Source organism: Bubalus bubalis, chromosome 8, assembly GCF_019923935.1.
Source record: "Bubalus bubalis isolate 160015118507 breed Murrah chromosome 8, NDDB_SH_1, whole genome shotgun sequence".
Taxonomy (NCBI): domain Eukaryota; kingdom Metazoa; phylum Chordata; class Mammalia; order Artiodactyla; family Bovidae; genus Bubalus; species Bubalus bubalis.
In genome coordinates, this window is record NC_059164.1 from 71581465 (window position 1) to 71596119 (window position 14655).

General features: G+C 36.2%; 1 protein-coding gene across 3 annotated transcripts in view; it reads right to left on the minus strand.

The window, feature by feature from the left end:
- The window catches only part of STK31 (serine/threonine kinase 31), a 70567-nt gene extending 59685 nt beyond the window's left edge, over nt 1-10882 (minus strand). For 2 of the 3 annotated variants that reach the window (XM_044946742.2, XM_044946743.2), the window contains exons 1-5: nt 10675-10882; nt 8588-8634; nt 8442-8494; nt 2433-2531; nt 1291-1365 (exon numbers count right to left, since the gene is read on the minus strand). In XM_044946742.2, the coding sequence (XP_044802677.2) occupies nt 1291-1365; nt 2433-2531; nt 8442-8494; nt 8588-8634; nt 10675-10724 (324 nt within the window). In that variant the 5' untranslated portion in view covers nt 10725-10882. The remainder of the gene's footprint in view (nt 1-1290; nt 1366-2432; nt 2532-8441; nt 8495-8587; nt 8635-10674) is intronic. The other variant, XM_025291286.3, reaches the window with a different exon arrangement.
- Nucleotides 10883-14655: the final 3773 nt, after the last annotated feature.

Genomic DNA, 14655 nt, shown 5'->3' on the forward strand with positions numbered 1-14655 from the left:
CAGGGATTTTTCTATTTGGTACTAGTTCAACTAGTACCAAACAGTACTATTTCCAACAGTACCATTTCTCATTTTGATTTTTTTAAACAATGGTATTTAAATAAATATAAGTCTATGAAACTTATGATTCTCTTCTATCTCTAATGTTAAAATCAATCAACATTCTTAAATTCAAGTTGGAAACAATAAAATCTGAACAGGCAAAGTTTTATGAAACTTTCTTTGATAAATTTAACTCCAGCTATTAGACCTTTGAAATGAATCAAATTCACCCTTTCCTCCAGCTCTGTATCTATAAAAGGTAAAAAAGATAAATAGTTTATCAGAAGGTCAAAAGCCATTTCGCCCTTAATTTTAAAAGTTAAAGCCAAATCAAAGCAAACACAAAATATTTCCAGTTGTCAAACTGTGGGGAACAGGTCTATTTTACTAAGATAAATCATTACCTATAAAAATAATAAATCACGAGATTTAAAAAATATATTTGTAACATTATTCAAAGCATTTCATCTTTATTGCACCAAGAACAATATTTACAAAATATTGTATATTATAAAATATTTTTAAGTCCAAGAAAGCAGACATTAAAAAAAAATAGTAAAAGAAACCCTATAGAGATGCTTTTACACAGCCTGAGATGTCCAATTGCTATTTAGAATCCTATCTCCACAAATTTCCTTAAAAATATTCCGGAATTTCACAGTGTAAAAGACAAAATAGCTAAATGCAAAGAAAATTCATCACATTTAACCAAGGCACAAGAAAGAGGCAAGCAAATCTTCACTATTAACAACATGCACGTCTACTAAGTAAAATATAAACATAATTTCAGAATCAAATGTTCTTTTTCTACTCAATCTTAACAGAATAAACTTTAACCTACTCAGCAAGACTCAAACATAATTATTAAGAACTAAAATACAAAGAACCACTGGTCGCCAAAAATAATCCACAAATTAGGTAATCTATTCTTTGATAATCTGGGGTGATTATATGACAACTTAAAATCAGAATATTTCTGAATCTAACTTTGACTTTTGTAAGCACTTCATTTCTTTTGTGTTTTTTTTGGGGGGGGAAATGTATGTTTTAATCAATTCATATGTTATTCAACCATATTTTTAAATTTATTTATTTTAATTGGAGGCTAATTACTTTACAATATTGTAGTGGTAGTCAACCATATTTTATACTACTATGAATAAGCAATGAAAGGCTAAATAGGCACCAAAGTTTGGACTGAAAATAAATATTCCTCACGGCAAAAAGAAGTTGAACACTCGTTCTTGCCTTTTCATCATTGATGACTTTCAGTACTTGGCATCTGTACCAACATTTATCTTCAGAAAATAATCCACCATAAATCTACAGACAGAAAAAGAAAGCAAAATTATTTGGCATTTTAATGAATAGTAATGCTAAGTAGATCAGCTCATTTACTAAGCATTTTATGTATAATAACTTATTTTATTTTCACAACCCTATGAGGCAGGTACTTTGTTTTCACCATTACATGCCCAAATGGTAAAGATGGTAAAGAATCTGCCTGCAATACAAGACACCCAGCTTTGATCCTTGGGTCAGAAAGATCCCCTGGAGAAGAGAATCCCAACCCACTCCAGTATTCTTGCCTGGAGAAGCCCATGGACAGAGAAGCCTGGCAGACTACAGTTCATAGCGTCGCAAAAAGTTGGACAAGACTCAGCAACTAGTATTTTCACTTTCATACACTGAAATACTGCATAGGTTGAAAAAGAACAAACATACAATAATCTGGATAAATCTCAGAAATTACGTTGAACAAAAGAAGCCATACATACACAAAAGAGTATATATATATTGTATAATTTAATAGGCAAATGAACCTATGGTGAGAGAAATCAGAATAATGGTTACCTCTGTTAAAGGACTACTGACTAAGAACTGACTGAGAGGGGCCTGAGTGAATTTTCTAAGCTGACAGAATTGTATCTTGATTTGGGTGGTGATCACATAGATGCATACATATGAAAATTCATCAAGCTGTGTACTCAAAAGATATATACTGCATTGCAAATTATGTCAATTAAAAAATACATGCACATATATATATTGTCAAACTGTTCTCCATAAACATATCTCTTATAAATTTTTGTGAATCAGGGTCAAGGTCAAGGTGAATATATTCTGTTCACCACCATTCTATTCTGTTCACCACCATTCTATTCTGTTCACCACTGTGTTAAGTACCAGTGTTTAACACAGTGCCTGGTAGATAGCAGATACTTCATAAGTATCTTTGAAAAAATGAATTTATAATGACTGTAGTCTATACAAATTCTAAAAACGTGCCTCTTTCTTCAAATATAACAAAAATTCCAAAATCTATAAAATCTAAGATCAGGAAAGCTAATAGGAAAGATGGAATAATTGTATCCAAGAATATGGCTCACCTTCTTTGGATCAAGATTCCCAAACACTGAATTGGCAAGGGGACAGACTTCAGACAGTGAACAACCAATCTTCATAATATCCTTATTTCTATTGATACTCTAGAAGGAAGGACAGACATAAATTCAGTAAAGTATTATTAATATTTGCAATGTTATGCAAAAAAGGGTTCTACTATGCATGATACTTAAAAGGTTTTGGAGCATTAGAAATTAAATAATATTCTCACATCATTACTTTTCATCATTCAAATGAGTTCTTCACTAGAAATGGAACTAGGATATAGCAAATTTTTACCTCCCAATGAGTTCAAATTACATGGAATTCAAAACTAGATACTAAATACTATTAATATTATATGAAGAGATAACTTTGTCTCTGGATTTTACTTTAGATCAAATCCTAATTGCTCAAAAGAGGTACCATATTTTAGTCAAGTGACATGGGTCTTCTCACATATTTGTTGCTGTGTAAAGGAAAAAGATGTAAAACTGATTTCAAAATGTATAGGTTCCTCTGTACAAAAACACTGTTATCTACTTTGTAAATTTATTTCTCACAGGGGCATGGGTTAATGATTTTGAAACTACTTTAGATGTATACAAGGATTGAGCAAATAAATAAATATATTGTATATAATGAAAGCAGGCAGAAAGAAATTACAAATAAGGAAGGCAGGCTAGAATGAACCTGCAATGTTAGATTACAATTGCAAAGTATCAGTATGAATTCATGTATATATACATACATATGTACACAAGCACACATATGTTTATGTGTGAATATATGTATATATGAAAGAAATACACACAGATAAATATAGATATGCACATGTGTTACTTATATGTATTTGTATTTTTGTATTATATTGATAAATGTATTTCCTAGGTCTGTCTGCTAAGAGCAACTAGAAGCAATAATACTCAAGTAGCGATAAGCACACCTAGTACCCAGATCTTGATTTCTAAACACCATTCTCTGATAAAAGTAACAAGATTTCTCTGGAGAGTGGGTCATTCCAGGGCTAGGACAGGGAAATAAATGATGATCCTGGAATATCTGGTGATGCCAAAAAGTAAAGAAATATTCAAAAAAAGAATGGGTGCAGCTTAAATGATACAGCAGTCAATGTGAACAATCTCCTAACGGCCAAAGCTAGAACAATGTAAACAACAAAATAAACGACAGTACTAGATTATAACCCACAGGTGTATATTAATATAAATAATTAACTAAACAAATAAAAGGTGGTGAGGAAACAACTCTTCCTTAATGAGTAATTCCAATTAATAAATGCAGAAGGAATGAGGAAAATAGAAAATCATCAAAGACCATAGTCATAAATAAAATATCCGTGGGTAAAAAGTTTAAGAAAAACAAGATTAGATAGTCTCAATGTATCTTCTTCTAAAACACTCATTACTTACAAAAGGAAAAACAGTAACTTTACAATTAAGACAGGTAGTTGTTATCCCCTTAACCAAGTGGATCAAGGTTAATATTGCCAATAAAGAAATATCTTCTTGTAAGTCCTCTATATGATGTAATTTCAGTACCTCATACTGTAGTATGTACTGCAGTGCTACCGTCACTTCTGTAGTACTACTGCCAATTTGTTTATGAGAAATCATAAACAAATACAAACTGAGGGATCCTCTATAAAATAACTAACCAGTACTCATTAAAAATGTCAAAATCATGAAAGATAAAAGTATGTAAGAACTACCAAATGTTGGATGAGATTAAGGATACATGACAACTAAATAAAATGAGAGATCTTAAAGCAGATCCTGGAATAGAAACAAAAAGAAAACAAGAAAAAACCTGGTGGAATTTGAATTAGGGCTGTACTTAAGAGTTACTAGTACTATACCAGTGTCAATTTCCTGTGACCACTGTACTATGGTTATGTAAAATGTTAGAAACAAGGAAAGCTAGGTGAAGGGTATAATATTGAAAATAATTTTACAATTTTCCTGTAAGTATAAAGTTATTTCAAAGTAAATCATTAAATACGTATGTTCTTTAAAACTATATCAATAACACAGTCAATAAGGCTAGAAAGAATATGATTATCTTTGATAAATGAAAACAAACTCTGAGTTTCTACGCACAGTAAAAATGTGAAGTGAATTCAAACCGAACCCAAAACACACTGGAATCAGTCTTTAATAATCCCCAGGAATGAGCTCTCTGAAGTTCAGAATACACCAAAACATTTTACATAATTAGATTTTGTAGGTATATGGACTAGCATAAATGGAAGCTTTTTTTTCAAATGTCAAATACTTAAGATTGCTCCAACGGCTACTCAGCAAACTAGGCCTACAGAAATTTTCCAAGTGTTCTCATGTAAATGGCTTAAATGGCAGAAAATCCAAAGTGGTAGAAAAACAGAAATATATGTGAGCAGATCTTCATCTTGACCTGCCTCCGTATGCTTCTAAATCTCTATTTACTCTTCATCTACAGCCTATCAAAACCCTAATTAAATGCTATAATTAGCTTTTTTCCTGCTATATTCTTTCTGTAGAATTACTGTTTTATCGTTGCCTTTTCTTTTACACAGGATGTACACATCAGGTGTTAAAAAGTACAGCACATCTTACAACTGAGCAGGGGAGGAAATTACACTGAAAATTAGCATCGTGCAGCATTTTTCAGAAAAAAAAAAAAATAAGTGACTAGGATTTCAGGAAAAAAAGTGACTAAAGTAGGTTTTCAGAAAAAAAAAGTGACTATTAAATTACATCTATTATTTGATACTATGAGATCCAATACAATTATACAAAATATGTTAACATCAAATAATAAAACCAAAATTGAGATAGCAAAAAAGTCATTTTTTACAAGAAAATACTCTTGAAGCAAGCATGTAACTGACCATTCTTTTTAAAGAAAATCCACTGCATGCAAAATCATCAACCTCCAGAAAAATCACATATATCAAGTCTATTCTCACAAAGTATACCACATGCACACTTGGAAAACACAAAATTAAAACAACTGTAAGCAACAGAGTGAGCTTCATGTTTATAAGAATATGAGAAGTCCTTTTATGCTTAGCACTGCTATATAAAGAAATGTCTTTTGAAGTGAATTTCATCAAGTGTCCCCCTGTTGGGACCACACTTTACAAAAATACCGTGCTCTTGAAATGACCTGGGCTTCCCAGGTGGCGCTAATTGCAAGGAACCTGCCTGCCAATGCAGGAGACACAGATGTGGCTTCAATCCCTGGGTCGGGAAGATCCCTGGGATAAGGAAACTGCAACCCACTAAAGTATTCTTGCCTGAAGAATGCCATGGCCAGAGGAGCCTTGTGGGTTACACACACGGGGTCATAAAACAGTAGGACAGGACCGAAGTGACCTAGCATGCATCTATTCTTGAAATGAGATTACAGACCAAGATAGAGCATCTTAGCAATGTCATCTTGAATTTTTAAAATTTTTAGCATTTTATCAAAACATATCAAAATTTCATCAAACATCAAAAGATGTCCCTTAGATGTATAGGATTCATTTAAAAATTTTTTTCCTAGAAACAACACACAAAGGAGAAGCACAGTTATTTCCAACCTTCCTTCCGGAAGATGCTTCCCAAGGTTGAGAAGGGTCTTTTCTTCTTACAGTTTCTGGCCTTAGCATGTGTTAGGGTACGAGATTTCAGGTTAGTCGACTGAGGAAATCTCTTATTACAACTGTCAAAGGGGCACACATAGGGCCTGTCTCCAATATGGATTCACACATGTGTGCACAAACAATTTCTTTTTTTTTTTTTAACAATTTGTTTCTTAAAAAAAATGATTTGATTCATATGGACACTTTAGTAGTTTTAGTTCTTAATCTTTTCATTCAATTAAGACACACTTTCTTTCTTTTTGAAATGTGTTTAAATTTCTACAGGGGCCTCAACTTCATGGTTGAAATCAGAGGTTTGAAAATTATGAGTTCTGCTGTTTTGGTAAATAAAATTTTATTTACAGATTACCTATTTATTTATATATTGCCTATGGCTGCATTTGTACTACAATGGCAACTTCTGTAAAGCTGAACAGTTGTAAAAGAGCCACAAGTCTTAAAATACTTACTAATATTATACAGAAAAAGTTTGCTGACATCTGGTTTCAATCATAATTTCAAACTCAGGCTACAAATTCACATAAATGTCAATAAAAATTGAAGTCTAGAGCTGCACTGACCAATACAATAGCCAATTCTTACTTGAAATGTGGCTCATCTGATTTTAGTTGTACTGTATGTAAGTCTAACATATACACTGGGTTTTGTAAACCTACTTGAAAAAAGGAAAATAAAATATCTTGTTAACATACTTGTGTTCGTTACATTTTAAAAAGATATTTAGGATGTGCTGAGTTACATAAAATGTTTTTATTAAAATTGATTTTGCCTGTTTCTTCATTTTGAATGTGTCTTTTAAATTTACTTATATGGCTCAAATTATATTTCTACCAGACAGCACTCATCTAGAAAATCTTATTTAATTAAGACAGTAAATGCTGTTCCTATTTAATAAGCTTAAAAATATCATTTATCATCCAACACTGGACACTGCTGAGAGGGACGCAGGTGTTATTAATGCAGAGACAATGGGGAAATGGGCAAAGAACCAGAACATGTGGGCACCCTTTAGAAAATGTGTCCATAAGCCGAGATACAAATTTGTTGAACATGTTCTATGAATATCACCCTTCTAAAATATGTTTTCTAAATGGATTTAAGAAGCCTGAGTTAATCTATTTCTTCTTTAACCATTCTTTTTCATAAATCCTGTTTTCCCATATTGCCAATTCACTCTACCCGCACAAAGAGTTGTTCTCAGGCTGCAGAAGTACACAGAAATGTTATTCCCTTCCCTTTCATATCACACAGCTCATAAAATTAAAAGTTATTGAGTAACTGTACATTAGAGAGATTCATCTTCTTAAATTCTGGAACATAAGCACTTTGGTGCTTGCCTTGAAGACTACCAATATAAAATTATAAATATTCCATTAGTACTTTCAATTATATTATGAAAAAGATATTGTACCTCAAATTCAAAATTAAGCCAACAGAAAAAAGACAGAAATTTAAAAACAATACCAGTTAAGAAATTTAAAACGGTATCACTTGCTCCTTGGAAGAAAAGCTATGACCAACCTAGACAGCATATTAAAAAGCAGAGACATTACTTTGCCAACAGAAGTTCATATAGTCAAAGCTATGGTTTTTCCAGTAGTCATGTATGGATGTGAGAGTTGGACTATAAAGAAAGCTGAGTACGAAGAATTGATGGTTTTGAACCATGGTGCTGGAGAAGACTCTTGAGAGCCCCTCAGACTGCAAGGAGATCAAACCAGTCAATCCTAAAGGATATCAGTCCTGAATATTCATTTGAAGGATTGATGCTGAAGCTGAAACTCTAATACTTTGGCCACCTGATATAAAGAACTGACTCATGTGAAAAGACCCTGATGCTGGGAAAGATTGAAGGCAGGAGAAGGGGATGACAGAGGATATGGTTGGATGGCATCACTGATTAAATGGACATGAGTTTGAGTAAGCTCCAGGAGTTGGTGATGGACGGGGAAGCCTGGTGTGCTGCAGTCCATGGGGTCGCAGAGTCTGACATGACTGAGCCGCTGAACTGAACTGAATCACTGAAGAAATGATCACATCCAAGACCTCTAGATGGAGCTGTAACCTCACAAATACAACAGTTTCTCAGCATCTTCAGTCATTTATGCAGCCTAGATTGCTGATGCTAAATTAAGTGTAATTTTAAAACCTCACACTCATAATTCTGATATTAAGTTCAATTTTTAGCCATTTGTCTTCTAATAATGCCCTGTGTTAAATAATGTTCAATAAAAATTAAGCATGGTAAATAACAATGACATATATATATATATATATCATATTACAGGGTTTTATTTTCATTTTTGTTGGGGAGGATCTGGGTTAGTGGAGGAAGAGGTGGGACAGGAAATAAATCAGGCTATTTTACCTGGGCCCAAAATGTTACTGCATCTTCCACATGACTTCCAACCACATCTTCAACTAAAATCAAATTACAATACAAAGAAAATTAAATTAGAAATTAATCAAGATCATCTAACTTTTACATACAAAAATAATTTTTTGTGTCAGTACCTTTATTGCAATGTTTATCTTCCTCCATTTGGACAATTCCTGAAAAACTAAAACAATTCAATACTTTGAATTAGGTTCTATTAATCTGGCCATTAACAGTGAATTAAAGACAAAATCATATAATGTCCAAATTCCTCTGTGTATGTTTTGCCCCAAATAATCAAAATCCAAATTCTATATTAAAAACAACCTCAAAGATATTTTCTGCAATAATTATTTTGAGTATATCTTGCAATTTCATCGGATGCAATTTCTATCTTTGAAATTATCTCTGTAACCAAACTTTTATATATTTACATTGAACAGTATAATTGATGCACACTCTTTTCAGTTACATAAATATTTCAGTACAAAGTGTATATTCTTTAATATAATTGATGCCTTCCCTAAACAAGAGTAGTGGCTTCCCTGATGGCTCAGCAGGTAAAGAATCCACCTGCAATGCGGGAGACACAGGAAAGGTGGGTTCAATCCCTGAGTTGGGAACATCCCCTGGAGGAAGAAATGGAAACCCACTGCAGTATTCATGCCTGAAAAAGTTCCATGGACAGAGTCTGACAGGCTACAGTCCAAAGGGCTGCAAAGAGTCTAACGCAACTGGGCAACTAAACACACATGCACTAAACAAGAGTAGCACTCCCACAATTTAAACAAAAAGAAACACTACAAACATATACATATAACACAAATGCTTCAGACTGGTATTTAATTTTTAAATAAGAATATCCATTTTATGGTTTCTGCTTTTGAAGATACCCTGCATTTAAAAACTGCAAAATCAATCAAATTGTGCCTGTAACTTCAAAAATAATTTTCATTACATAATTTGCTTTCCCAAATGCAAGATATTTCAAGATGTCTACTAGTTCTAACTTTGCCCTTAAAACACTAGAATATGGCACTTTATATGCATAAAAGTTATATTTTTGAAGGGAATTGAAAACATCTTTTAAAGAATTTTAAGAGTTAATTAAGAACATCACTACACCAAATACCCAAATCCTCCCCCAACCACAGGAAAAGAAGTTAATCTTGTGTCACACTGGGGGAAAGGTCATAAAAAATTTTTTAACTATTATGATTTTTGTTACAACTTTACATTTTTCACATAACACCAAGTAGGATCAACCCATCTTTAAAACAAGGATTCTTGCTCATATACTACTCAAAAGTAAATTTTAAGTTGAGCAAAAACTTGTAAATACAAGTTAGAATCTGTCCAAAGAAACTTATTTCGCTGGAAGACACTCGCTTAGATGGGGGCTTCCCTGGTAGCTCAGCTGATAAAGAATCCACCTGCAATGCAGGAGATCCCGGTTTGATTCCTAGTTTGAGAAGATCCCCTGGAGAAGGGACCGGCTACCCACTCCAGTATTCTTGCCTGGAGAATCCCGAGAGTCAGACATGACTGAATGACCTTCATTTTGCTTTCTTTTTTTCTAAAATGAAAACCTTTACTTTGGAAATGGCACCACACGACGTAGAAAGTTTTTAAATCTTATTTTTAAAAGGGGTCAAAAACACTTTGGCAATGGTTAACACGGGAGTGGTGAAGGAAATGGCAACCCGTTCGTCTTCTTGCCAGGAGAATCCCATGGATGGAGGAGTCTGGAGGAGGCTACAGTTCACGGGGTCTCAGGGAGTCGGAACCGACTGAGAGACGTTCACACACTCACAAGAAGGGAGTGGTGCTGCACCCACTATCTGCAAACCGGGATTACCAAACAGCACTTCCAATTCACATCGAGAATTCGGAGTGAGTCCAGGTTGCTCCTCAACGCCTGTCTTAGGCATTTCGAAGTTTAAAAGGGCACAGAATTTGCTGGAAGAGAGAATTCCACCCGACAACTGGTCTGCAGGTCTATGTCTTCAACCAGAGTAGCAGGCCCAGTTGTTTGCAGGCCAGCTTCGCCTTCTGGCAGCACCCTTAGAAACTGGGGTGGCTGTCACCCTCAGAAGCGAGCGGGCAGCGTGGAAACCAAGAAGGCCAGGAAACGGCCACGCCCATACTTGTGGACCTAAAAGACAACCCAGGGTGAAAATACGGTGCTACCACCACCAAACCCACCGAAAGGACTGTTACTGACCTCGCACTTCCTGCCACAGAAGTTCTAGAAGAATGCCCCAGGCCCCACATGCTGGGCCGTCAGCTCTCTGCCCGCCGCTGCAAACGTGCAGACTTAGCTCACGTGTTCTGGCCACTGGGTCTCCAAACGGCGCTTGCGCGCTCGTTGCTATGCCAACATCCTGCCTTTGCTCAACTGCCTTGCTCACGTGAGCATCAGGGGCTGCGGCCTAGGGCGGGGCGTGCCGGCTGGGGCCATGCGCTCTGCGAGGAGCACACGGATTCTGCGCACAGGCTTTATATGACGGCATTCCCAGCACCTGTGGACTAATGGCCGTCTGCCTTCTCGTTTAGCAAACTTCAAACGGTGACGTGATAGTGGTGTGGACTTTTGTGTCCTTTCGTAATTTGTACATGTTGCTTAAAATTTTTAAATACCCAAGTTGGAAGAATCCCAGCATTTTTTTTTTCTTTTTTTTTAACAAGGTAGAAAGGAGAAAATGGCTTTAGTACAATGAAAGCATGATGTTCAGGTTAGTAGCTTTGCAAGCATTTCTCAGTCCAGCCTAGGGTCAGCTCTCGCTCGTGTTGCAGCGTTTTTCACATTAGCGGTTGGGGCGGGGGTGGGGGGGTGGGGGGGGTGGGGGGGGGTGGGCGGTGAGGAATAATATAGCTTATGTGGTTATGAGCAGATGTTACATTTTGTGGCAAACCTTGCACAACAGTTGAAAATTATCTCCACTAATTTTTGCCAGTTTGAAGTATTATATACAATAATACAGTAGTAAAGTAGTAAAAGTACACATATTGATGACAGAACATATGTATACGCTGTTGAAATTAACCTCACAATGAAAAGGACAGTCATTCCTTCACAACCCCCCCCCCCAAAGGTTTCTTCTTGTCCCTTTATGGTCGTTGGCTCCCGTCTACTCCAAGTAATAGATCCTGCTTTCTGTCACCAGTTTGCATTTTCTAGAATTTCATGTTAACCAAATCATACAGTGTGTCCATTCTGTTTTCTTTCATTCAGTATAATTATTTTGAGATTCATCCATTTTGCCACATGTACCAATAGTTCCTAGCTCTGTATTCAGTTCAGTTCAGTCTCAGTGGTGTCCCACTCTTTGCCACCCACGGACTGCAGCATGCCAGGCCTCCCTGTCCATCAACAACTCCTGGAGTTAACCCCAACTCGTGTCATTGAGTCCATAGATAGCTATCCAACTATGTGATCCTCTGCCATCCCCTTCTCCTTCTGCCTTCAATCATTCCCAGCATAAGGGTCTTCAAATGAGTCAGTTCTTCCTATCAGGTGGCCAAAGTATTGGAGTTTCAGCTTCAACATCAGTATTTCCAATGTACACTCAGGACTGATCTTCTTTAGGATGGACAGATTGGATCTCCTTGCAGTCCAAGGGACTCTCAAAAGTCTCCAACACCACAGTTCAAAAGCATCAATTCTTTGGCACTTAGCTTTCTTTATAGTCCAACTCTCACATCCATACATGACCACTGGAAAAACCAAAGCCTTGACTAGAGGGACCTTTGTTGGCATAGTAATGTCTCTGCTTTGGAATATGCTGTCTAGGTTGGCCATAACTTTCCTTCCAAGGAGTAAGCGTCTTTTAATTTCATTGCTACAGTCACCATCTGCAGTGATCTTGGAGCCCTCCCCACCCAAAAAAAAAGTCTGCCACTGTTTCCACTGTTTTCCCATCTATTTGCCATGAAGTGATGGGACCAGATGCCATGACCTTTGTTTTCTGAATGTTGAGCTTTAAGCCAACATTTTCACTCTCCTCTTTCACTTTCGTCAAGAGGCCCTTTAGTTCTTTTTCACTTTCTACCATAAGGGTGGCGTCCTGCATATCTGAGGTTATTGATATTTCTCCTGACAATCTTGATTCCAGCTTGTGCTTCATCCAGCCCAGCGTTTCTCATGATGCACTCTGCATATAAGTTAAATAAGCAGGGTGACAACATACAGCCTTGACGTATTCCTTTTCCTATTTGGAACGAGTTTGTTGTTTCTAACAGTTCTAACTGTTGCTTCCTGACCTGCATACAGATTTCTCAAGAGGCAGGTCAGGTGGTCTGGTATTCCCATCTCTCAGAATTTTCCAGTTTATTGTGATCCACATAGTCAAAGGCTTTGGCATAGTCAATAAAGCAGAAATACATGTTTTTCTGGAACTCTCTTGCTTTTTCGATGACCCAGCAGATGTTGGCAATTTGATCTCTGGTTCCTCTGCTTTTTCTAAAACCAGCTTGAACATCTGGAAGTTCACATTTCATGTATTGTTGAAGCCTGGCTTGGAGAATTTTGAGCATTACTTTAGTAGTGTGTGAGATGAGTGCAATTGTGTGGTAGTTTGAACACTCTTTGGCACTGCCTTTCTTTCCACTGATACTGGCTGTAGTTTTAGTAGATACCGTTTACCAGTTGAAGAAATTACCTTCTATTTTTAGTTTGCTGGGAGTTTTTATGAATGTATCTTCAGTTTTATCAAATACTCCTGCATCTGTGATAATGATCATGTGGTTCTTTTTTAATTTGTTAATACAATGAGTTGTTGTCACTAAGTTGTGTCCTACTCTTTTGGGACCCTATGGACTGTAGCCCACCAAACTCTTTTGGGATTTCCTGGGCAAGAATACTGGAATGGGTTGACATTTCTTTGTCCAGAGCATCTTGCCCCACCCAGAGATCAAACCGTCCTCTCATGCATTGGCAGGCAGATTGTTGACCACTGAGCCACCAGGGAAGCCCAAATGATAAATTTGGGCTTGATAAATTATACTGGCTGATTTTCAAATGATAAACCGAACTTGCAACCCTTGCATCAGGCTTGGTCATGATGTATTATCTTTTTTTATATATTCTTGTATTAGATTTGCTAAAATATTAAATATTTTTGCATCTATGTTCAAGAGGGATATAGGTCTGAAATTTTCCTTTCTTGCAATGTCTTTGGTTTGGTTATCAGAGCAATGCTGACCGCATATAATGAGCTGTAAAAACTACTAACTTCAATTTTCTGAAAAAGTCTGCATAGAATTAGTTATCTTTGTTCCTTAAATATTTGGTAAAATCCACAGTGCAGCCATTCGGACCTGGAATTTTCTTTGTGGGGATGCCACTAACCACAAATTCAGTTTCTTTAACTGATAAAGTCTAATCAGCATATAATCAATCCAAGGCTGCTGCTGCTGCTGCTAAGTCACTTCAGTCGTGTCCGACTCTGTGTGACCCCATAGACAGCAGCCCACCAGGCTCCCCAGTCCCTGGGATTCTCCAAGCAAGAACACTGGAGTGGGTTGCCATTTCCTTCTCCAATGATGAAAGTGAAAAGTGAAAGCAAAGCAGCTCAGTCGTGTCCAATTCACAGTGACCCCAGGGACTGCAGCACCAGGCTCCTCCGTCCATGGGATTTTCCAGGCAAGAGTACTGGAGTGGGGTGTCATCATCTATTAATTATTGAATGAACTTTACATTTTGTGTCTTTAAGGAATTTAAGCTGTGAAATTCATTGGCATGAATTGTTGATAACATTCCTTTACTACCTCAGAAACTATGGTAACATCACCACTCTTGTCCCTAATGGTGAATTGTGTGCTTTCTCTCCTTTGCTGATTAATCTAGCTATTAATATTAATATATTAATAGAGGTCTATCAATTTTTTCTTAAAAAAAAACAGCATTTGGTTTTTTTCATGTTTCTATAACTTTTGTTTTCTATTTCTGCTCTAATCATTATTATTTCCTTTTTCCTATTTAATTTTAATTTTCTCTTCTTTCTCTAGTTTCTTAAGGTGAAAGCTGAGGTCCCCAATTTGAAATCTTCTTTTCTGGTATATGCATTTGTCACTATCAATTCCCCCGAACTACTACTTTAGCTGAATCACATGTATTTTTATTTCCATTCTCATTCATTAAATGGTTTGATTCTTTTTCTGAATTCGTCAACCCATGGGGTATTTAGACATATGTTGTACAACT